Raw genomic sequence first — 25,313 nt, 5'->3', positions numbered from 1 at the left:
TAGCTTGCTTCGCACAGGGGAGCGGACTTCCACTCTGGAAATGTCAGGACGTATAAATCACACCTCCTTAACAGAGAGCGAGCGATACAATGCATAATGTGTGAGTTTATTGCTTGAGAGCTGCTGTGACAAACATAATATAAATAATGAATCGTGTAAGTCGAGGAGAAGTGGCTATTAAATATTGATAGGAGAAAGGCAATTAATGTTCACCTCTCACCTCAGAGTGTAAAGGTTTAAACTCTTCAGGAAATGTTACGAATAAATGTTATTTCCATTCCATGGGCATCGTCTTAATAATGATTCCCAAAATAAAATGTTAAAAATTACTAATGAATTGAGTCTTTTTAATTAATTAAACTTACACCTTGGAGACACGAATGAACTACCTGTGGAATTTGAAGTAGTGATTATCCTTAATACTTCATGTACCTTAACTTTTAAAAATGAATGGTTTGTATTATTAATCATTTGTATTATTAGTATCACTACAAGGATATTAATGGTTTTATACAGTGTATGGTAAATGGTCTGCACTTATACGGTGCTTTTTTTTTTTTTTTAACCTTAGCAGTTCTACAAAGTTCTTTACACTGTTTCTCATTCACACACACACACACACACACACACACACACACACACACACACACACACACACACACACACACACACACACCCCAATGGCTGCAGAGTTGCCATGCAAGCCGCTAGCTTGCCATCGGGACTTAGGGTTCAGTGTTTTGCCCAAGGACAGTTCGGCATGTGGAGACACGTGGACTGGGACTCGAGCCGCCAACCCTACGATTAGTGGACAACCCGCGCTAACACCTGAGCCACAGCCTTCCCATATATGAAATAGCTGAAGGCAATGCTACACTGAAAATATTTGCACCCGGTTTGAATTCTAGTCATTTTACACTAACCCTCCCGTTTTCTCTCCCTATCTCGGTCTCTAGTCTGTATCTTTTCTCCAGGGTGCGATCAGTGTCTCTACCTCCTCTGCAAACATGGTACATACTGTCATGCGGACCATAAAATATTCCCTAAACACCGCCAATTAGTAAAATTGTCTCGCTACAGCCTGAACCTGGGTAAGCTGTTTTCCTGATGTTACACTAAAGATCTGTAACATAAGTAGACAGGAAGCTGGCTCGCCATAAACCTCTAGTCTATAACAAGGATCAAATTTCATCAACCCATTAGGCAGTTGCCCTAAGGCAACCATATGTGTAAGTGCAATTATGTATGTTATGGTACAGTACAGTGACTAATGTGGAAAAACTCTGTTCTCAGTCATTAAGTGATAAATTGGAGACTCTCCTACCCAATCATGCACACACAGAAGACTACTATTGAAAGCATACTATCTCCTAACGGTGTAAGCTACTGAGACTACCTGTGTTTGTCTAGTGCTCCAAATATCCATATATGTATCTTTATCAGGACTTAAACCAGAAGTGGGCATGGCCCATGTTATTAATTCAATATGAACTCTAATACTATCTACGCTTTCATGGGACGATTCATCATCATGGGCTGCCATGAATTATCATAAACAATTATCTGCTGGCAGCTGTGTGTTCTTTTCATTTAAACTGATAACCATCACAATGCATATTAGCTTCAAGCCACAGTGAACTGCTTTGGTATTCATCCGAATGAAGCACTTACCTTCTTCATGGTTACTATGGCTCGGAGTCTGAGGACACGAGACGCATTAGAGACAAGCTCTGCTGCTCTCACACCAAGACTGAACTAATGAGTCACCATTTCTCAGAGGCATTTCTTTTCCACAGGAACATAATGATAAATAATTGGGAAGAAAGGTGTAGAACTTGCTGGAAAACCGAAACAAATCTGAGCACAATTCCTGGCCTCATTGCATGACCAGGACAGATGATGACATCTTGTCTTGGTGGCTGTTTATCCTTTAGCATCTTTTGAAGTAGCTGATTTAAAACTAAAATTATGAAGGAAAAAAAAAAAAGAAAATTCTCATGCACATGAAAGCAAGGAAGATGAGAAATGTCTGAAAATTGGAATGGATACCAATGAGTATCAGTATTGACACCAGTCAGTCACTAGGACACTCTCAGATCTCATTCAGTCCATTGACCAGCCATTATGCCGTGATCGTGTGTAATATTGCCTGACACACTGCTGGATATCACTGCAACACTGATGTTTGGCATGACTTAGGCAGAGCTTAATCTGAGCCAGATCCTGCTGGAACACACCTGCGTTCTGGAACCTTTTCCCTGGTTTCTCTAAAATCAATCTCATTTGTAGCTCGCAACGTGAATCCCTTCTCATCCTCACCATCTCTGATGCTTTTGAACATCATGGGCTACCGCTTAAAAAGTTCAATCCCGAGCCATGTGTGTGCTCATGGATATGTAAGGGATACAAGAAGGCCACAGACACTTAAAGCAAAACACGACACAGGGATGAGGACACCGACATGACAACATTGTGGAATATTTTGTGTCAGATAAGACGCTTCTTTCTTGATTATGTTGTGCAGTTAATGTTAGTTTATTGTAAGTAGGCCTACTGTGTGAAATGTAGCTTTGTTTTCGAAGTGCTTTGGGTAACTGAGGTGACAGCACAGTAGGCCTATGGTTCTGTTTTGTTAAGCTGATAGAACATGCAATTAATAAATGTTTCTTTTAGTACTGAGAATACTCACTGCTATTAAGCTTGCTACGTCTCTGCACCAGTGTGATCAATTGCACAGGCCTACCTATCAGCTTTGAATATCGCTGGCCACGTGAGATGCTAGAAGCACTTTTTTACGTGTCTGAAAGTTCAGGAACCAGGACCTTTTGAGTGCCTCCCAACTTGCTGAATCACTAAATGTGGGCTAAACTTGGGCATGGTGCAAGGCAACCAGGCCTAGTGAGAGTATGCCCTTAGCGACAAAGCAAGCAAAAAGGTCATCTTAGTTACTAAAAGAATGTCAGTATCCAATCAGCATAAGGTATCAGCTGATACTCAGAACGCATATATCGTCGTATAGAAAATCCAAACCGTGGGATTGGGACATAAGGAAAAACACAATACAGAAGCAGTTACTTAGTCATGTGAAAAAGTAAGTACACCCCATGAAACATTTTGGCTTTCTTTTTTTTTGGGACATATTTGGACAAGCAAACATGATCATTGATCATCTTTGAAACAGTGCTTATGAATAAACTAGGTGTTTTGCATAATGGTCCACCAGGCTTGCTGGAATTTTTGACCACTATTCCATGCAATATTCTTTCAGTTGCAAGATGTTTGAGGGTTTTCTTGCATGTACTGCCCGTTTCAACCCAAACCATAACATTTCCACCACTGTGCTTCACAGTTGGTATGAGGTGCTTCTCCCAAAAAGCTGTCTTTGGTCTTCGCCAAACATGTCTGCTGTTACTGTGGCCAAACATCTCTATCTTTGATTCGTCTGTCCAGAGCACGTTATGCCAAAAGGCCTGGTCTTTGCCTATATGCTCATTGGTAAACTGTAGTCTTGCAAAGGCTTTTTCCTGGCTATGCCTCCATTGCAGGTCAAATTTGTGCAATCTCTTTCTGATTATAGAAACATGCACTTTGACACCAACAGTTGCAAGACTTACTAGCAGATCCTGTGATGAAATTTTGGGGTTGGAAACTTCTCTTTGCATCAGACAGTCTGCTCTTGGGCTGAATTTGCTGGGACAGCCGGTCCTGGACAAATGGGCAGTCGTTCGGAATCTGTGCCATTTTAAAATTATTGTCCTTACAGTGGAATTATGTAATTCAAATAATTTGCAGATCTTTTTAAATCCCTTGCCAGACTCATATGCATCCACACGCTTTTTTTCTGAAGGCCTTACAGAACTCTTTAGATCTTGGCATGATGACACCACACACCTCAATAACAAAGAACACCAGACACTAGATATGAGGGGGGTATAAATAAGACAGGTTCCACCTGCACTCTCTAAGCATGTTCTAATCACTGGCACCCAATCTTCAACACCTGATTCTAATTATATGGATTTGATAGTGTGATAAATGTAGGGGTGTACTTACTTTTTTCCATGTGACTGATCTTTTTTTGTTGTTGTTGTTAATTTAAAAATTGTGAAAATTATTACAAAATGTCAATTTTATGTGTCATTTGATAGAGTGTATCAACTTTATTAATATGCACTGTTTCAAAGAGGATCAAATGTTTGCTTGTTCAAATATGATCGAAAAAGCCAACAATTTAAAAAGCCAAAAATACATTTCTGTGAACCATTCTTTGAAGAATGGTTACATTTCCAAGACCCCATTTGCTGATTAATCGCGTAGGAAGAACGTAGTGATTCTTTAATCCCAGGTCTATCGTTAGAGGATCTTCAATGCAACATGGAGAAAATGTTAACACACAAGACTTCTGTAAAATTCGGCGAAGATTCTTTTGGAATCATCTTCGACAGTGTGACAAGAAATAAACTGAACAAGTGAATAAATAGTGAAGTTGTAGACAGATGTATTAATGAAGCCCATGTAAAAAAAATTATAATAATTGTTTTGAAATTTATAATAAGCGGTTTTTCCTCAAAAGCAATAGCTTTTCTTAAATTTAAATTATTTCCACAAACAACTCCCCTGAGTGAAGCTCCCTCATGAAGCTGGTTGAGATGATACCAAAAATGCTCAAAGCTACATCAGAAATACGGTCAAATATCTAAACTACAATATAGTTTTGATTTTATTTTCTCAGCCACTGCATGATTCCATAAGGGTTTTTTTTCTCTCCATAATAGTCATAGTGTGTCATAATTGCAAAAGCAATGACCTTCTATTGAGCAGGTGCTCAAACTTTTGAATGGTATATAGCTCTCTAGCTAAGGAGGTAATGTTGGTTACATAATTTCTGCATATATGCAGAAACACTGACTAAACACGGTCTAACACAAGTCGTTATTCCAATGTCTCAGATGTGATTATTTTAAAAAGGTCAGCAGATGGAATCAGCCATTTTGTAGAAGTTTACGCTAGCGGCAACCTCTAAAAATAAAGAAACAACAACAAAAAGTGTGAAGTCAAGGTGTGATAAATTGTCCATTGAAATACATGACATAACAAAAAAAACAAACAAACAAAAAAAAAACCTGGGGTAATTCCGAGGTCATTTCACTCCTGACCATTATCCTGGCTGAATCTTTTTCACACTGATCGATCATGTGCAGTATAGATAATGCCAGAGAGGAATTTGGTAAAAGCAAGACTGAGTAATAATGACACATTACCGCTAATCTCTCTCTTTCTAATGTCTCTCTACATCTTTCTTAACATTGTTTTCACTGTAATTTATGAAGTATACCACTTACAATTCTCTACACTACTCCTGGCCCTGAAGATTCACTCACACACCAACACACAAACAGCCCAGTAAATTCAGTCAGCTGTCACCATGCATCAGAGCACTTTGAGAGCCACACACACACACACCTACACACACAGTTCATCAGGGAAGCACCACCCTGTGAATGGTCAGAGAGATGGAGAGTGGGGTGATGGTGATGGCAAGACAGAAAGACCCTGGCCAGCAAAAGTATTTTTAGCACAGCGCTACTGAATTCTCAATTCTGATTGGTCATAAGTTGTTATAATATGTTACTGCGTGTATATACATATTATATATACACATACATATATACATACACACATACGTATGTATGTATGTATGTATGTATGTATATATATATATATATATATATATATATATATATATATATATATATATATATATATATATATATATATATATATATATATACATATATATATATATATATACATATACATATACATATATATATAAAATCACAATTTACACAGTAGCTTGTGTGGCAGATATGTCACATAAATGGATTAAAAAGTGTGTTATTGTTGATATGGAGCAGTTTTCGGTGCGGAGATGTTTATTTGGCATTGAAGGAAGGAGTCTCCAGTGTCAGCACTTTGCAACAGTCGGAGGAAGGAAAAGCTATGTTTACCACGTCAGGAGAGTCTTCGGGACTGGAAAGCTCCAATTTCTCGGAAACATGACAAGCTGCATTACTTGTCTTATTAACTTCGAGAGAGAGAGAGAGGGGGAAAAAAAGAGGTATGATGAGAAGAAAACGCTTCAGGATGTGCTGTTCCTGGGAAATGATCAACTTTGGTGTCACCGGCTGGTCACAGTAATTCACAGAACACGTTTTTTAAATGCAATATTTAAATGTTTACTGAAAGAATTTTTTGGACTTAATTTTCCATCCATCCATTTTTCATACTGCTTATCCTACACAGGGTCACAGGGAACTCCGGGCACAAGGCTGGGGACACCCTGGATGGAGTGCCAACCCAATGCAGGGCACAATCGCAAATATTCACACACTACGGACAGTCTGGAAATGCCAATCAGCCTACAACGCATGTCTTTGGACTGGAGGAGGAAACCGGAGTACTTGGAGGAAACCCCTGAAGCACAGGGAAAAACATGCAAGCTCTGCACACACAGGGTGGCGACAGGATTCGAACCCCCAACCCCAGAGGTGCCTTCATCGCCAATCTCAAATGGTCTACACTTCCTTGACAATAACTAAGAAAAAAAGAAGAAAAAAAACATTGCATTTTTTCCTGTCCTTATCTCTGAATGGAGGTCTTCTGTAGACTGATGACCACTGCACTCTTTCTACCCATCTCTGACACTAGTCTGAAATCCCTCCATCCATCAGCCCCTAGGTCCAAGATCAATTCCTGCTGGCTGCACAGAGCCATGGGAATACATGAGACAATGAGATAAACAGAGGAGAACAATCCCCTGGTGTGTGTTGGTGTACCTTTGTGTCAGAGTATCAGCTTCAGAAATGGAAACAAATTTCAGACTTGAATGATGGCTTTAGCTAAGATGCTCTCCGTATTACAGCTGCAATCAAAATGATTCAACCCTCATTGAAAATCAGGTTTATTGGTTAAATTTACAGACTTTCAGCTGTTTGCAATGAACAAACCAAACAAAGCAATTGAAACAGTTCAACACAATGAATGCTTCATGTGGTTTCCCCAAATTCAACTGAAAATTCAACTTATAATGACTTCTCCAGTCTCCAAATTACTCAACCCTTTCATGGCAAGCATCTTTAGGTCACAGTAGAGCACCCTTTTGCTGTTATGACCTGCTACAAACGAGATGCATAGCCAGACAACAGCTTCCTCATGAGCAATTACCTCCAGTTCAGTAATATTCTTGGGTTTGCATGCGGCAACCGCCTTCTTCAAATCTACCTTCTTAAGCTAAGCCTTATTAACAGTAAATGCTATTTACTGCTATTTTGTTCATATTAGCAAGCGACAAGCAAAACTGGAAGTAAAATCATGGATTCACCTTATCCTGTAAGATCTCAACTCTCAATAAATATGTATAGAAACCTTAGAAAGAAAAAGAAAACCTTGGCAGGAAGTAGCAGACACTGTGTGTATCGCTGGAGTGTGTGCATAGCTAGTATATTTAGCTTGTTTGCGAATATGGCAATAAAACTAATACAACACCTAGCACATAAATCAAACAAACACCTTGTACACTGATTACTACATTATGTAAATTGTATTTAACTAATAGCTTTAGAAGTATTTATGTTTTGGCTACTGCCCTTTATCATTAATGACAATAGCATTTGCTACATGACCAGAGGAAACAAACTAAAAAAGGCCCAAGCATGTCTGCTAGCTTGAAATTAGAGTCTTTTTTTTTTTTTTATTCAGACAGAAATCACCCTTGTTATGCAAGCACAACAGTTTTTAAAGTAAAACGTGAGCTAGTGATTAGCTAGCTAGTTTCTCTGCTATACTAAATTTAGCAACAGCAAAAACACACACAACATGGGCTAGCTTACTTAAAAAAAGCTAGTGTTGGGGTATAGAGGTGGCTCAGTGGTTAAGGTTTTGTCCTATTAATCAAAAGGTCAGAAATCCTAGCAGACTAAATGCTGAGATATAGAAGTAAACTAGAAAATACCTAATCTATTTTAGTACAGCCTCATGTCCTGTAGAATCGAGAAACCATTTGCCAACAGACTGAAATAAATACTCATGATCCACTGGTTTAGGCCAAGAGTCACCGCCAGGGAACCGAGCACTTTAGCAGAGCTGATTAACATATGTAAAAAATAACTGACCATAGTTCAGAGCGTCTACAAGTTCACTGAAACTGGGGGCATCAAAATTGAGGGGGAAAATAAAAAGACCAAGTGATTCCCACCCCCCAAAGTTTAACTCTAAGTCTTTCCCTGATGTAGACTCAGATTCTGGTTCTTGACTGATAGGAATCAAACCTTACGTGGTCTTCTGCTGTTGGTGCATATCAGCTTCAAGGTTTGATATTGGTGTGCACTCAGAGATGCTTTTCTGCGCACCACAGTTGTATAGAGTGATTATTTGAGCTACTGTAGCTTTCCCGTCAATTCGATTCATTCTGGTCATTCTCATCTGTTCTCTGTTATCAACAAGGTGTTTCGGCAAGCAGACTCTCCGCTCACAGCATGTTTTTTCAGTCCCTCCAGGATTTTGCATTTTTGTGATCGCAGAAATGAACGCACAATCAAGCAAACTCCGCAAAATTCAGAGGAGCTTGCCATTTTGCAAAAATTACCACAGATTTTCTGCCGATTTGGTCCAAAACTCGTCATGGGATGTCATCACAAAGTACATTCATCCAAAGATTCATGCCCATCGAATATGAGTACAGCTAAAAAGGTCTCATTTACCAATAAATATCACTGCAAAAGACGGCGTAAAACAATTTCATGCAAATGCGATTTCGCCAATTCAAGAAATTTTCCGCAAAAAAAGTACAAATTCTCTGCAGTTGCAGCACAAATTTTGAAAAAACCACAGCAAAAATCAACATTTTTGGCTGCAATGATCATAAAAAAAAAAAATTAAAAAAAAACTCTGAAATCCTGTATGGACTGTTTGTTTTCTGCACCATTCTGTGTAAACTCTAGAGGCTGTTGTGTGAAAATCCCAGGAGTTCATCAGTTTCTGAAACACTCAAACTGGCAACACACAGTCAAAGTAACTGAGATCACATTTTTCCTTATACTGATGTTTGATGTGAACATTAACTGAAGATCTTGTCCTGTAGCTACATGATTTAGTGCATTGCACTGCTGAAACACGATTGGCTAATTAGGTAAATATTTTGAGATTTTGAAAGTGGCCACCGGTCTGGTCTATAGCAAATCCATAAGGAGCTTAAAATATATCTCACCATTGTCTTTTCCCAATAGACAAACAGATAAAGGATAGGAGTTATATGCGCTGTCAGCAGAGGGGGGTCAGGATAGATCGGATAGATACTTTGCAGTAAAGGAACAAGCTTGTGAGAAAGATACTGAACCCACTCCTCTGTATGGAAATGGCTAATGAGGCATACACTAACTGAGCAGCACATGGACTGCTAAGTATTGTAGCTGTAATCCTTTACATTTTCCATTTAAGATAATAGTCCACTTACATGTTTTAACTCGGCCACCACTCGGTGCAAAATCTGCAGGCTTCTTACAGATCCAGTTCTTGTGTACCAAATGTCAGTGTGTGTATGTCCTCTAAAAAGGCTAAATATACACAAAACAAAACGTTTCACACTACCCCATTTGCCTTTCCAATAAATAGTGTGTGGATGTAAAGCTGAGTAAATAAGACACCAGATAAAGAGAAGCAGACATGCTAATAAAGAAAAGCACACACAGAGGGTTAAACCAAGGTTACATACTACAAACACATTGCCAGCCTTTCTTTCATATCCCATAACCCATATTTTGGCTCATTTGCTATTTGGCTTTGTGAACCAAAAAGAAAAAATAATATTGGTTGAGTAAGGATGAATAGGGCTCCAAACAAACACAAATCTCTTTCATTCACTGGTCAGAAATAAGATTACAGAAAGAGAGATCGTAAAAAAATTATTATTATTATTATTATTATTATTATTATTATTAGTCAAACAAATAAAAAAAGGAGGTATAATATATATCATACATCATTTTTTTGTATTACAAAATATATAAACAAATGTTTGCCGAGTGTCCACAGAAATCTCAAAAGCACAAAAAACACACTGACAGCACTCAATAAACTACTAGAAAAGTATATTAAAAACTAGTTTAATATGTTGTGTATTGCATCCAGCATTGTTTTTCTCCTTTTCTTCACGGCACTAAATATCCAGAACTAATGCCACTTCAGCAGCACCAAAATCCATGGTAAAATGCATCAATACAAAACTGCAAAGAGTATGCAAGCTTGTAAGATCACAAAGGTATACTATACAGCCAAAAGTGTGTGGACACAAGTATGTGGGTCTTCCCCAGACTGTTGCTATGACGTATTATGAGTAGTATTACAATTTCCCTGTTCAGGCATGACAATCCAGTTGGAGTGGGAGAACTTTAGTGGCCCTGACCTCAACCCTACTTAACATTTTTGGGATGAACTGGAACACAGACTCCTAAATCTCCTCGCCTGACCTCAGTTCCTGACCTCATTAATGCTCTTGTGGCTGAATGAGCAAATCCCCACAGCCACGCTCCAAAATCTAGTGGAAAGCCTTCCCAGAAGTGTGGAGGTTATTATAACAGCAAAGGCAGGACTTAATCTGGAATGGCATGTTCAAAATTCTCATGGATGTCCACAAACATTTGGCCATATAGTGTAGTTTTGAATTTTCAAAGTCCAAAAGACGTTGTCATTTGAGGAGGTCTTCAGCTGAGCCACTGCCTCCACCGTGATGGCTTTTTAAAATAGATTTGCTTCATAATTAAAGCCAAGGCGGGAGTCAGAGGAAGTAGTAGTTAAAAATGGGCCTCAGGGTGGGCCTTGAGTGGGGTTCATACTGGCAGGTTGGATTTCGGAAAATGACATCGACATGGTATGACTTTGTAAAATTTTTAACGTTTTTTTTTTTTTTTTTTTACACAGAAAAAGTATACACTGGTTAGAGATGTGTGCTTATACAAATCTATATGGAAAGCCATCGAGACATCCTGTTCTTGGCGAAAATAACATACAGAACCAAGGTTCCTTCCTGGTGAGTAAATGTTCATGTTTAATCTATGCTTCCTCGAAAATCAATGTAGAGACATGAACCTCAGACAGAATGAGGTGAAAAATTAAACATTACCACGAAAATAAGATCTAACATCTGTTCAGATATGTTACAAGGCTGTAAATTGATGAAACATGATTATGGCCTTCAAAGTGGTGTGGCGGTTGAGAAAGAGAGAAAGAGACCGAGCAAGCGAGAGAGAGAGAGAGAGCGAGCGAGCGAGCGAGAGAGAGAGAGAGAGAGGGAGAGAGAGATACACTCAAAGAATTATAGCAATATAAGCTTATCCTGAATACTAATTTCTGTTTTGGCCTTGATGCCATCCAAAAATATTGGCTCATTCTATTTATTATATTTCCTCACAGTGTGAAGGTTTTATTTCCATCATGGTAGCCCTACATGGTCGCATATTTCTTCAAAATAAGGGAAAAGATTCAGGTTGCCATAGAAATAGTACACATAAATACATAGTCAGTCAGTGCCTATTGTACCACTAAACTGCATGTCAAACGATTTCATGGTAACAATATTACCATTTATTTGGAGTACAGCATTTCATAAAATTCTTCCTCCTCCTCAGTCTTCAGTTTCTTGAATGAGCTAGATAAAATTTTACATTTCCCCAGAATACTGGAATAAAATATGACAGGTTTGGTGTTATAGGAAAAATTGTAATCAGTGACAAGGTGACGTGATATGGCCTAACACAAAGAGGACTTTTACCATCACAAAGTGGATTATTTTCCAATAACAGCATGACCCAAGGGTTTTTATTCCTCTTATACCACAGCAATTTGCCAGACCTAACATGTAAAAGTCATACTTTTATCCATTTATAGTTATATTCAATGATTTGATGAACATCTGCAAAACATGCCATTTCCTGTTACATTATAGCAGTTGCAAACAGACTTTCCTTCACCAGCCTCTTATTTCCCCACTCACATGTTCCTCTCCATAAATCCCTGCACAAGTTGTTACTATAGAAACACTAATACTTTAGAACAGGCACATTAATATGAATTTCTGTTTTGCCTTGCAGCCAGAACTACCGTTAGAGCTGCACTTATGGAAAATTAGTCACCTTCTGACCTATCAGAACTGCGAATAAAAGTGCTGTAGTATAAACAGACTTTATACAGATTTATTACCAAAAGCAGCACAATCTGGTAGATCCCTTCAGTCTGGTGCATGTCACTGACTTTATGGCATTATGGAAATTACTTGCTAACCAGTTTAGCAATATTGTAGACAGTTTGTGTCCAGAAGAGTATAAAGCAAAAATATGCTTGGAAAGACAAAATGTCCTCCTATAGTCTATTAACTAGTAAGAGGCCTGGTCCATGAGAGCCTCTGCTACTGGGAGAGTGATGCTAACTAATGAGATGGGGGGAAACAGTGTGTCATGGAAAAGAAGGTCTTTTTAAAGCAATGTTTTGTCTCAAAAGTGGAACCTTGTTTTTATTCTCCTCTACAGGAGGAAGAAAGTGATGCGCTTTGGTGGACCCTAGATAATTTAACTTTATGAGATTCATTTTCATGTGATTCATATTCAAGTGATACATTTTCATGTGATTCGTTTACGTATGATTCATTTACATGTGATTCATTTACTAATTTGCTTCTCTTTAAATCCAGTTTTAGACTGTGATATTACAAAGGTCTTTCCAGATTATTACTTGCTACACTGTGTGAGATAACCCCAGTAAAATTGCCTGAATTCTATAATATAATTTGTTCACCATGTTATGTTTAAATCCTTTCAATTAAAGAACATTACATCCTTCAAAGCATTGGCATGTTCTGCTTACTCTCACAATCCTCCAAACTCCCACACCCAAAGTCTCCATAAACAAATGAGACAGCAGTGTACCCTACAAAAACCGAATGTTGTCCACAATGTGAAAACAACTCGGAGAGTAAGCTGAACTAACCAACACAATTACCAAGATTGATAAACAGTCTGCGCACAATAATAAATATAATGTACTTACCTTTTAAAGACTTGTAACAAATAATATAACAGTGTAGCACGTAAAGCCGAGGAGATAACACTAATACAATTAAATACACAGAAACTATAACCCGGTCAGAGTATCAAAACAGAGAAGCACATTAATACAGAAGTAAATTTAAGAGGAGTAAGTCCACAAAATCTAGGTGGAGTAATGCAATGACAATATCTTCAATAAAAATCCGAATTCTGTAAAGCTGGAAGGCCGAGTGCAAAAAATAAAAATAAAAGAAGAGCGAAAAAGACTCCGCTGTGTAGGTGATGCAGTTCACCCCGATATCAAGAGTTTAACATAGTCTACTGCTTCCTCCGCTGAAATAAAGTCCTTCTGAACACCGTTATATGTAATGCGAAGCTGAGCTGAGTGAAGTATTCCATAGCGAGCGCCCTCAATACCATGAAGTTGACGCCGAACCTCGTTAAATGCCGCCCGGGCCGCCCAGGCTGTGCAGTCAGGGAAAAACGGAGATGGCCAAATCCCCCACCCCAATCCGGTGGATCTCTCTCGCACGGCACAAAACATCAACACAGTCACCGTGACAGTGGAACATGCACACAACAGCTCGCGGCCGCTCACCAGGCCCGGGCCCCGGCCGAAGGGTCCGGCGGGACCGGTCCAGAACCAGCTCCCCCTCCAGACCAAATGCCTCTTTTAACAAGGCCGCTACAGCAGCAGTTGTACAGGTGTCAGGGCCCTCTGGAACTCCCACTATCCTAACGTTATTGCGCCGTGACCTCCACTCCAAATCCTCACATTTATTCTCCAATTGAGTCACGGTCGCAGTGAGAGACTCGATAGTAGTATTCATATGAGATATGTCATCGGTGCAACTGGAGAGCGCATGCTCCATTTCCCCAACAGTACCTTTCAATGTTGATATGGTAGCCTCGGTAGCAACTTTATCACTAACCAGCTGTGTTTTCACGGCCTGCGGGTCAAGCTGGATAGTAGACAGTGCACCCCCGAGAATCTTCTGGAGCTCCTTTTTAAAAATATTGGCGATGTTCTTCCTCAGTAAAGCCAGCAGCTCAAGTCTGAGTGTGGCAAAGTCAGAGTCACCGCTCGGCAAGGCGGATACAGGGGGAGAAGGGGACTCGCTCGCGGCGCGCACACTTGGCCTCAGTCGTGTCTGAATGCTACCACGGGTTTTCGTGTTCTTTCCAGACATTTTAATGTACCACAAAGTTAAAATTGCAAACAAGGAAACAGAGTAGAATAAGTCAAAATATATTGTATGACTGAAAAGCGCTAATTAATTACAATTTTAATCGAAATCAGCAGGAGCCTCCAACTTCGCATCCTACTCCATCGAATTCCGAATCTAGGTAATTTAACTTAATTTAACTAAACAGCAAGTTAAGCTGAGGAAGAATACAGGGTAAGCAGTTATTGTATATCTAGACATTTTTAACTGTAGCATGACAAGGAAAAGCAATATATACTGTATACTTGCTAGCAAGTTTAGGTATAAATGTTTAATTTTTTCTTGAAACAAATGCCTAAAGTTATTAAGTTATTAATGAGCAGAGAAAGAGATTAGATAAGAAAAGAAAGAAAGTCCTTCTAGCAATACTGTTTCATTCGACAAGTGGGATCTTGTTTTTCCTTTTGTAGACATGGCAGACATGCAAAATCAGTATACTGCACGTCTTCCTTCCTTCCTACCACTCTCTCTCGCTCTCTCTCTCTCGCTCAAACTCGAAGAAACCTGATCCAGGACTTTCAAGGTGAAATTTTAATCAAAAATGCAATTAGAGTTTGGGCCAAACCTGTTTACAGACCCTGCTGCATTACAACTGTCCTAATGATAATCGCATGTGTTAGTGTGAAAACCGAGGCTGCATTCTGGCAAACAGACAAAAAAAAAAAAAAGGGTTTAAAAAAAATAAAATAAAAAGTTTTGGTCAATAACATGCCCATTACAAATCAACTTTAAATATATTTTATCATATATAAGTGACATGAAAAATGTTTTTATTTACTTTTTGTTCTTGCATTGTGTAACATTGTGAGAATCTTGCCAAATGTATATCCAATAATCGTATCCAGTGGCCATAGCGAGGAAAGTCGTACGATTATAATCCATCTTTAAAACCAAGGGGAAAAGGTGATGGTCAAAATGAAAATCAGGTTGTACAAAAAAATAAAAATAACACATGAAGACAAGGCTCAGACAACAATAATGCACAAATAAACTTCGTAATGATACAAAGAGACAGCAGGCTATACATAGACAACCTAATCAAGGAGTAACACAGAACAGGTGAACACAACTGAGTAGCAAACCAAAACATACCAAAGACAGGACTCAAACAGAAACAAAGGCACATGGAGATTTCATAACCAAACACATGGCACAAAAGCAGAGCTCATAGCACTGGAAACCCTGACATGCCCTTAGAGGTGGTATCTTCCAGCCAAAGATCATGTTGGGTTTGTTTCAGTTTGTTATCAGAAACTGCTTGGAAAAATGTCTGTGATGCTCCTGCACCACAGATCAGAATCAAATTTTATCATGCAATTTTCCTCCTTTTCTGAGGGTAATCGGATCTTCACTTGTGCTTGAGATACATGCAAATATAAGTATTTTGAATCATAATGAACTTATAATTGACCGATACACAGTTACCTAATGGGGTTAAAATCTTGTATTCACAATAGTTCATCATCGAGTTCAGTCTCTTTTCTGGCATACCAACTAAGAAAAGCGACAGTGCAGGACAAAGCTCCTTGCAGTGTTACTGTGACAACACACACAATGGAAGCATAGCACTGAAAAGTACTTGGGGCAAATAAATAGAAAGCTAAAGCCTATGTGAAAGACAGGAAGAAGAATAAACTAACTATATTAGATTTATTTAAATGTGAACTGCAAAAAGCCTGCTGCAGGCTGGTCTTGAGTTGAAATTCAAGTTCATTTCAATTGTAAATCAGTTCTGAGTTTCTGCTTTGCTCAACCCAACAACTTTCAGTATTTGGTATGATACAATTATCAACATATTGTATATGGTTCTTTTAAGAACCTTTTCAAGGCATTTTTTAGTACTATATAGACTTTTTTGTTAAAAGTGTAATTAAACAATACAGTTGTTTAATTACAGAACAGCATTCACCAATTTAACCAGGTTTCTCGAAAAAGTACATATTGTACTGTATGTTTTTGGAATTCTCCTGCTCCGTCAAATCTGAATAAACCACTGAAATGCTGGATAATTACCTGATAAACAGAATCACAGACGTGACAGGAGAGAATGGAGAAATGTGCAATGCATATGATTGTAGACTGCTCATATTTGATTATTCTACATGAATTCAAGTAGCATAACCAAGCTGCTACTCTCTGCTCAGACAGTTCTGGGTTATGTTGCACTGTTATTATCTTTTACCACTCTTCCTGTGAAAATAATCACCTCTACCCTAGGGCTGACAGTACAGAATGATGAGCAGAAAATCTGAACATTAGAATGTATACTTTAAAGCAGGCCACTGCTGTACATTGAGAATCATCTGAGAATTCATGAAGACTAGCTCAAGAAATATTATTATTGCCCACATATAGCGGAATAATTGATTATTTGATATTCTCTGCAAGACATACAGTAAACCAATATCTTTCTCATTTACTGTGTGGAATATATCCCACCAGACCAACTGAACCAGAATCAACACTACTGCCACTGATACTCATACAGAAGGAAAGATCTGACAGAATGACAATTCAAACAAGCAAATGGATCATTCCTAAGAACCCCTCCAAATGTTGAACAACTTCCCTTAAAAAAAAAGAGGTGCTTTTATGGCTGTGTGCGCAACCCATTACCACAATTACATTTAGAAATGCTGCAATGAAGTGAAAATCTGGAAAGATAGCATAGCGTGGTGTGAGTGATAATGACGTGTCATTATTCAGCTCACAGATGGTTGGAAAATGCAAAACCTGTCACCAAGGTCTTGTTGAGATGTAGAGTAGAAAGGAATAGAGTGAGCACAGGGATGCTATTATCCCAAAAGTGGGGCGAGTTGCTGCCAGAGATTAGCTAAAATTGCACTAAGCAAACAAAATCGACTGATGAGCCACTAAACACTCTTAGCAAAGAGGTTCCTGTGGTTCATAAAACCACATTTCCTGTGCAAAGCTGCATCTTCAAAAAAAGACAATGTTCATCAATGTCTTTTATATGATTTTATTTTCCACTTTATCTGTCTGCATCTTGTATGGCCCATAGTCAGCAATGCTGACATGATTGACAATACATGTGAATAGAGCTCCTCATAATCAGTTTACCTGCAGTTATACATTTTTACCACTAGGGGTTTCTGAATATGCATCAAGAGTGTGGCGCAAGGACACCATCTTATCATTTTCTGGCAAATTTAGTTGCTCCCATTTCCCAGAATATATACAAAATAGTAGACTAATTTCAACCACAGCAACCCTGACCAGGCAGTTACTAAGGACAAATTAATGAATTCTTGAAATACTGTATATTGTTCATGTTCATGTATATGAATGCAGTTTTTCTCTGCCCTGCAAGCTTTGTATGTTACTGCTTGCTTGTACCCACAAGTTTCATACCTGAACACTGGCCCACGTGAAAATAAAAACCTCTAGCTCGCATTGTGCAGGATCCTAATCCTGATGCCCCCCATTAGTTTCTTTCTGGGCAAAAAAAAAAAAGAAAGAAAAAGGGGGTTTTGTATTTGTTTACAGCACTTTCTGTTCATTCCAAATACTGTATCCGTATATGTATTTTTAGTAAATGCCGACAGACTGATCGGTTTTGTCAATTAATCGGCACAATAACCAACTGCTGGAACTAGCGGTTATCGGCAAAAACCCACACCAATAGTTTATCCCAGTTGCGTCCATTGTGGAGCTCTTGTACAATACAAGAGCGACCTCTAGAGGTGAAATAAAAATGAGGACTGACAAATTTTGTTGTGTTATTTGAAGTGATTTTTATTTTTAAAAAATCATTTTTATTTGTTATTTGTAATATTACCTTTACATAGTTACATTATATAGCCACCAACATATTTAACCGTGGGCATGAGGTACTTCTCCATATGATTACCTCTCTGTGTGCACCAAAACCACCTCTGGTGTTTATTGCCAAAAAGCTCTACTTTGGTTTCATCTGACCATAGAACCCGATCCCATTTGGAGTTCCAGTAGTGTCTGGCAAACTGAAAATGCTTGAGTTTGTTTTTTGATGAGAGTACAGGCTTTTTTCTTGAAACCCTTCCAAACAACTTGTGGTGATGTAGGTGACCTCGGATTGTAGTTTTGGAGACTTTATGACCCCAAGATGCAACTAACTTCTGCAATTCTCCAGTTGTGATCCTTGGAGATTTTTTGGCCACTCAACCATTCCCTTCACTGTGCGCTGAGACAATATAGACACACGTCCAATTCCAGGTTGATTCATAACATTTCCAGTTGACTGGAACTGCTTAATTATTGCCCTGATGGTGGAAATGGGCATTTTCAATGCTTGTACTATTTCCTCATAGCCACTTCCCATTTTGTGAAGCTCAACAACCTTTTGCCGCACATCACATTTACATTTACATTTATTCACTTAGCAGACGCTTTTATCCAAAGCGACTTACAAATGAGAAAGATACAAGCAAAGCGATATCAGCAGAGAACAATACAATAAGTGCTACCATACGAGATCCATTAATTGAATTCCAGGTTCATCACAGCTTTATTCCTTGGTCTTACCCATTGTTATGAATCACTAAGGGAATTTGGCCTGTGCGTTACCTCATATTTACACCAGTGTGAAACAGGAAGTCATGGTTGAACAATTTCCTTTTCCTCGTCACCCAAGTGTACTAAAAAAAAAAAATGTAAAATCAATGCGAATATACTTCAAATATATTTTTCTCATATGAATTCATAGGAGTGCCAATAATTGTTGCACAACTTTAACATTTTTTTATACACCTATCTTGTGTTTGCAATTGTTTGACATCCATGAGAGCAGAGAATTTTTTGTGAATTTTTTTAACCAAAGATCAAAAGGTTAAACAATAAAGCCAATTTTTCACAGCCTTCTTTGCTCGTATTTACCAAGAGTGCCAATATTAGCAGAGGTTCACTGTGCCCAGTACGCTTGGTCAGGAGTACTTGTAAATATATGCACATCCTCACGCCCACAAGAATAACTTGATAAATGACATTCTATAGTTAACACACAAAACCATTTCTCCATACCAGCCCTAGGATTCCACTGCCATACCCAGTTTAAAACTTTCCCCTACTCCCCACACAGCTGGCCCAGTTCATGAACGGCTTGTACATATTGAAAAGTGGTGGGGCTAGAACCAACAGATAAACCCAGTCTGAAAACAACACAAATTGTTTTGCAAAGATTTCCAAAACAAAGCCTGACACTACATCACAGCGAGACGAGTATAAGCTTTTCTGACATAACCACAGAGCCTGACATACTGCTGATTGCACTAATAACAGTCATTTTTCATTTGAGCACTCCCTATTCCTACACCCAAGCTATCAGCTGATTCCATCGCAATGCAGACAATGTAATTAGTTTGGGGAGTTTTGCATATGCCATTATAATTCCTCTCTTTTTTGCCATGTTTGGGGGGTTTTTTTGTTTGTTTGGGGTTTTTTTTTTTTTTTTTGTACATTCATCCATCTTCCTCCTAGCACCAGCATTGCAAATCTGCACGATAAAGCTTACTCCAGTGTTACTGGGACAACACGCACCAGCACACACACAATGAAAACAGAGTTACTGAAAAGAGATTGGGCAAATAAATGGAACACTGGAGTCAGTGAAAAGAAAGCAGAAGAATAGAGCGACTGGATTACACTCATAACACGGTGGATGAGGGAGAGAGGAGTGAAGGAGGGGGATTCAACAGCAAATATACACAGCAGGAGATGAACAGAAGATTTCATTTTCACGACGATAGACAGCCTCGCTGCTCCGGTGCTCATTTAATGTGGATTATATTTTTTATGGGGCCTCATTTGGCGCAATAATCTTATAAAGGAAGAATTATACGCGTATTTGTTGCAATCAGTATACGAGATAGACTCGAGCAGAATAGTTTTCGCCATAATAGCAGAGTACTTGCAGATCAGCATGTTAGCACTGAAATAAACATGCAAGTCTCATAACCAATATGAGGAATCGTCAGGAGAGATTTTCGCAGCCTTCAAGAGGCACAGCTCTGTTTTGAAACACCATATACACGTTGTGCAGTGCACGTGGACTGAAAGATCGAACAATAGCTCGGAGTGGAGAGGAGAGAGGGAGAAGAAGCAACTGAATGCAAAAACAAAGACCTGTTGCAGAAAGCTTTGTGGGCAAAACCTAAGAGTGCCCACATGAGCATGCCTCAATTGTTAAACACATTGCAGACTCACACGGTACCTTTGACAACGGTATGACCCTGCAGCCATTCCTGTGGGATAAACACAGTGTAGAAGTTCTGGGAGAATCCGAGTCTACATGGATCCACAGTCAGACTTCCAGCAGTGTCCTGGGGAAAAGAATAAAGGATTTTAAGGTGAAATTTTTAAGATTAAGAAAGATTCTAGAGCACACGGGTATCAGGTCTTTCTCATAGTTCACTATCCGACTGTGATGTTACAGTTGTTCTTCAAAACACTGATTATATGTGTGGTGACCAAGGAAAACCATTCACATAGTGGAAATTTGACATTTTTACGATACTATTCATTAACTAGCACACTATGCAAGTGGAAACCCCACTGTGTTGTTCATCCATCCAGTTTCCATACCGCTTATCCTACACAGGGTCGCTGGAGAGCCTGGAGTCTATCCCAGGGAACTCGGGGCACAAGGTGGGGGACACCCTGGATGTGGTGCCAAGCCATCGAAGGGCACATTCACACGCTACAGACAAATTTGGAAATCCCAATTAGGATACAACGCAAACCACTGGACTGGACGAAGGAACCGGAGTACCCTCAGGATACTCCCAAAGCACGGGAAGAACATGCAAACTTTGCGCACATCAGGCGAAGGCAGGATTCAAACCCCCAACCCCAGAGGTGTGAGAAAAACATGCTAACCTCTAAGCCATCATGCCCCCTGTGCTGTCTAGTTCTATGTTTTAGTATAATGACACACAAAATTCCATGTGGTAGTCTCAATATGATAAATTTTCCATACTGAAAAAACAGGCCTTAACTAAACACATCTTCAATTTCTATTTCCATTTAATTAAAATGTTCAACGTTATAAAAGTACAATAATTGAAATTTAACAATGAGACAGTGCTTGCGTGAATCATTCCTTGTATTTACTGATGTGTCTACTAACAAAAGCAGCAGGATGAATTCTGAAGTATGCAAGCTTTAAAACTTATTGGACGGCACTTCACAGTGCAGATGAACAATGACCCAAAGCATACTTCGAAAAGCAGACATTTTTAGGCAAAGAAGTGAAAATGTTGTGCAATGGCCAAGTCTAACACCGGACCTGAATCCAACTGAGCATGCATTTCACTTGCTGAAGGCAAAAGGCCCCGAAAACAAGCAGGAACTGAAGACGACTACAGTAAAGGCCTGGCAGAGCAGCACCAGGGAAGAAACCCAGTGTCTGGTGATGGCTATGGCTTCCAGACTCCAGGAAGTCACTGACTGCAAAGGATTTGCTACAAAGTATAAAAGAAATTGCAATTTAATTTATGGATTATGATAGTTTGTCCAATTAATGAACTTATTGGTTCATTAACAATGGGGGGGGGGGGGGGGTTTTACATATAAAGTGTTATAATTTCTACATTGTTCACCCGATTTGGATGTAGATACCTTCAAATACAGTTGAAAGTCTGTAATTTGAATTCATTATTTAATGTCAACGCCAATATTCCGTGGTAGACAGCTAAAATAACAATAAATTTGTCAACGTACAAATACTTATTGACCTGATTGTATATACAGTCGTGGGAAAAAATAAGTACACCCTATGGAAATTGTTGGCTTTTTTGACATATTTGGACAAGCAAAAATTTTATCATCTTCGAAACAGTGCCTATTAATAAAGTTGATACACTCTATCAAATGACACAGCGACTGGACAGCCTCAGGGACTGGACGGCTTGCATTCACTGATTCAACTATGAATTCTGCATCATAAAGAGTGCTTGAAGATAATGTGAGGCCAACTGTCCGAAAGTTGGACTTGAACTGAAAGTGGACCTTTCAACAGGATAATGTTCCGAAGCACACTAGCAAATCCACCACAAAATGGCTCAGAAAGTAGAAATGAAGGGTTACGGAATGGCCTAGTCAAAGCCCGGATTTGATTTGCAACTGAAAGAACATTACATGGAAGAGTTGTCCAAAATTCCAGCAAGCCTAGTGGACAATTATGCAAAACACCTACAAGAAGTTATTTTTGCAAAAGTTGTCAATACTGGCTTCTGAGGCCAAAGGTGTGCTTACTTTTCCCCAGAAGAATCTCACATCTATTGATATTTCTGTTTAATAAATGATTGAAAAAGTATATTTTCCTTGTGGTTGTGTTAAAGTTTATCAACTTCATTAATAGGCACTGTTTCAAATATGATCAAATGTTTGCTTGACAAAATATGTCCAAAAAAAAAAAGCCATGGGGTGTACTTATTTTTTCACATGACTGTAGGTCACTTAGGCTTCACAGAGATCCCTGTTTGGGATAATTAACATGTGACTACAAGAAGTGAAGTAAGGTAAAGCAGCATAATAGGTTAAAAAAAAATCCTTCTTCCTGCAAATAAGTGGCCTTCTAATAAAAATAAAACTTTCAAATCAAACTAGAATCTACAAATCTGTTTCAGGAAAGTGAACTACTGCATGCTGATTGATGATTAGATGATGGGTCACAGACACTGATCAGACAGAATCCTCATCACCCGGCTTCATAACAAAACAAACACACTATAGTAGGAAAACTTGCTCCATATAAGTGTATTTAGTTTACTCTCTCTATGTGGACCACATTATGTTCAAATGTTCACCTTATGGGGTCTTTGGGTACCTGCCTACTTCATGGGGACATAATAACTAGCCTAAAGTCACATGAACCTCACTTGTGAAATTACACATGTGGCTTTTAGGCACTCCATACACTGTCAGAAAAAGTTTAAGCTTAACTTTCTAGGTAAAATATTCAGACTAAAGAGAAAAAGGTGTACCCTTGACTGTACCACACCAGTGTCAAGGAAAGGTACAGTTTATTACCCTTTTTCTACATGCGAATTGTGGAAATTTTGCATGTGGAGTATTTCACATGATCATATATGGTTTATGATATCACATATGTTTACTTGAAGTCACACACATATGTTTACTTGCAATTTCAGGGCATCACGTGTTGAATCACCCCTTCATGTTTAAAAAAATGAAAATAAGTTTTAAAAAGTTTGTGGACAGCTGATCACCGTACTCGAACAAGCTTGTTGAAAATGCCACTCCAAAATCTTGTGCTTTACAGTGAGTTGGACCCCTCTTTATTGTTATAACAGCTTGCACTCTTCTGGGAAGGCTTTCCACTAGATTCTGGAGTGTGGCTGTGGGGATTCGTGTTCATTCAGCCACAATAGTATTAGTGAGGTTCATCCCAAAGGTGTTTATTAGGGTTGAGGTAAGGGTTCTCTACAAGACACTCGAGTTCTTCCACTCAAACTTTGTTAAACCGTGTCTTCATGGAGCTCGCTTTGTGCACACGGGCATTGTCATGCTGGAACATGTCCAGGCTTCTTAATTCCAGTGAAGGGAAATTGTAATACTACAGAATGCAAAGGAATCCTAGACAACTGTGTGCTTGCAACTTCGCCCCACTTGTTAGTATGATAGTCAGGTGTTCACAAACCTTTGTCCATATAGTGTATTACTCATAAAATCATATGTGACAAATGAGCATATAGATACATGAGAAATGAGTGGGATTCCTCTGTAAAAGATGAATGCAAAAAGTTTGGAGTTTAGCACACATTCATGTAGACAATCCTCTACAGTTCTATCACAACAGCAACGATGATGATGATTAAATAAACACTAATCTTGCAGAATGAAATCTGTCTTATGTTTGTATATTTTATTTAATATTTGAAAAATCAGGAGCAATCAAATATTCTTTCAGTCACATACTCAGAGAGAAAGCACACTGGACGCAAATAAATGGAATAAAACTTGCGCAAAAATATTAAAAGAACTAAAAGGGACGCATCAGCACTCCATGAGGAACCCCTGGGGTTAACTGCACGAGCGCACCTGAACTTCAGTAATGTCTGATTGCATTCAGTCTTACCAGTGAGCTTTTCAGGGCTAAAGCGCACGCCAGAGGAAGAACGAAGCCGACTTTCATTTTCGGCACCGACTCAAGCAGTTCCTCTCTAACCGCCGGTAATTCCTCCGTTAAGATTTGTGAAAGAGATGGAAAGAGAGTCGCGTTGTGGCTCGTCTCGCGCTCCGACTGCAGGTGGAGTAACGGAAAAGCGCTGTTCAACTCAGCATCACCGCGACACCCCTCCTACTGAAGAGCGCACATGGGGAAGAGGGATATGGAAAGCCAAAGAGGCCACAGATCCAGAGTGTGGATCCTGAGTGTGTGTGTGTGTGTGTGTGTGTGTGTGTGTGCGCGCGCAGAGAAACTCACAAGACACAAGCTGCTTTACAAATAAAACTGAATTGGACACTAGCTACCTAATTCACAATACAGGAATTCACAGAGAACTATCATAAGATGTATGTTTGGAGCATAATCTGTAGGGAAGTCAACATACAGAAGTACTGGTGGAGTAGATTGTCCATGTGCAAAAATGCAAATCATTATATTTTGTACCAGGGATCGTCAACTCTTGGAATGGAAATTAATAAAAATACTGCAGCGAATCAGATCCAACATGTGGAAAAAAAAAAATAGTAGCTGTTCAGAGACTAGCCATTGTTTTCAAAAACGCAATTCTTGGATCTCTACTCCTACTTTATTCCCAGTTTGGTTATTCCAGTTCCCACCCACTAAGACTTCAATGTTATCCAGAAAGGATGGGTGTGGCTGTAGAATTTAATTCCGAACAAACAGGAGCCACACCTGATTTCACTTGTTAATCAGTTCATCTTGTGCAGTGTCTGAAACCGCTCCCTATCTCCTACAGTATATAGTGTACTATATAGGGTGTCGGCCATTTTGTAGTGGTGTCCG

At 39.0% G+C, this 25,313-nt stretch overlaps 1 protein-coding gene across 2 annotated transcripts in view; it reads right to left on the bottom strand.

Moving 5' to 3' along the window:
• Positions 1 to 24,697, bottom strand: part of cdh4 (cadherin 4, type 1, R-cadherin (retinal)) — a 429,819-nt gene extending 405,122 nt beyond the window's left edge. For both annotated transcript variants that reach the window (XM_017451081.3, XM_017451082.3), the window contains exons 1-2: positions 24,420 to 24,697; positions 20,532 to 20,640 (exon numbers count right to left, since the gene is read on the bottom strand). In XM_017451081.3, the coding sequence (XP_017306570.1) occupies positions 20,532 to 20,640; positions 24,420 to 24,476 (166 nt within the window). In that variant the 5' untranslated portion in view covers positions 24,477 to 24,697. The remainder of the gene's footprint in view (positions 1 to 20,531; positions 20,641 to 24,419) is intronic.
• Positions 24,698 to 25,313: the final 616 nt, after the last annotated feature.

This window comes from Ictalurus punctatus, chromosome 21 (genome assembly GCF_001660625.3).
Source record: "Ictalurus punctatus breed USDA103 chromosome 21, Coco_2.0, whole genome shotgun sequence".
Taxonomy (NCBI): domain Eukaryota; kingdom Metazoa; phylum Chordata; class Actinopteri; order Siluriformes; family Ictaluridae; genus Ictalurus; species Ictalurus punctatus.
Note: the sequence above shows the minus strand (reverse complement) of the source record. Positions and strands in the feature narration are given on the sequence as shown.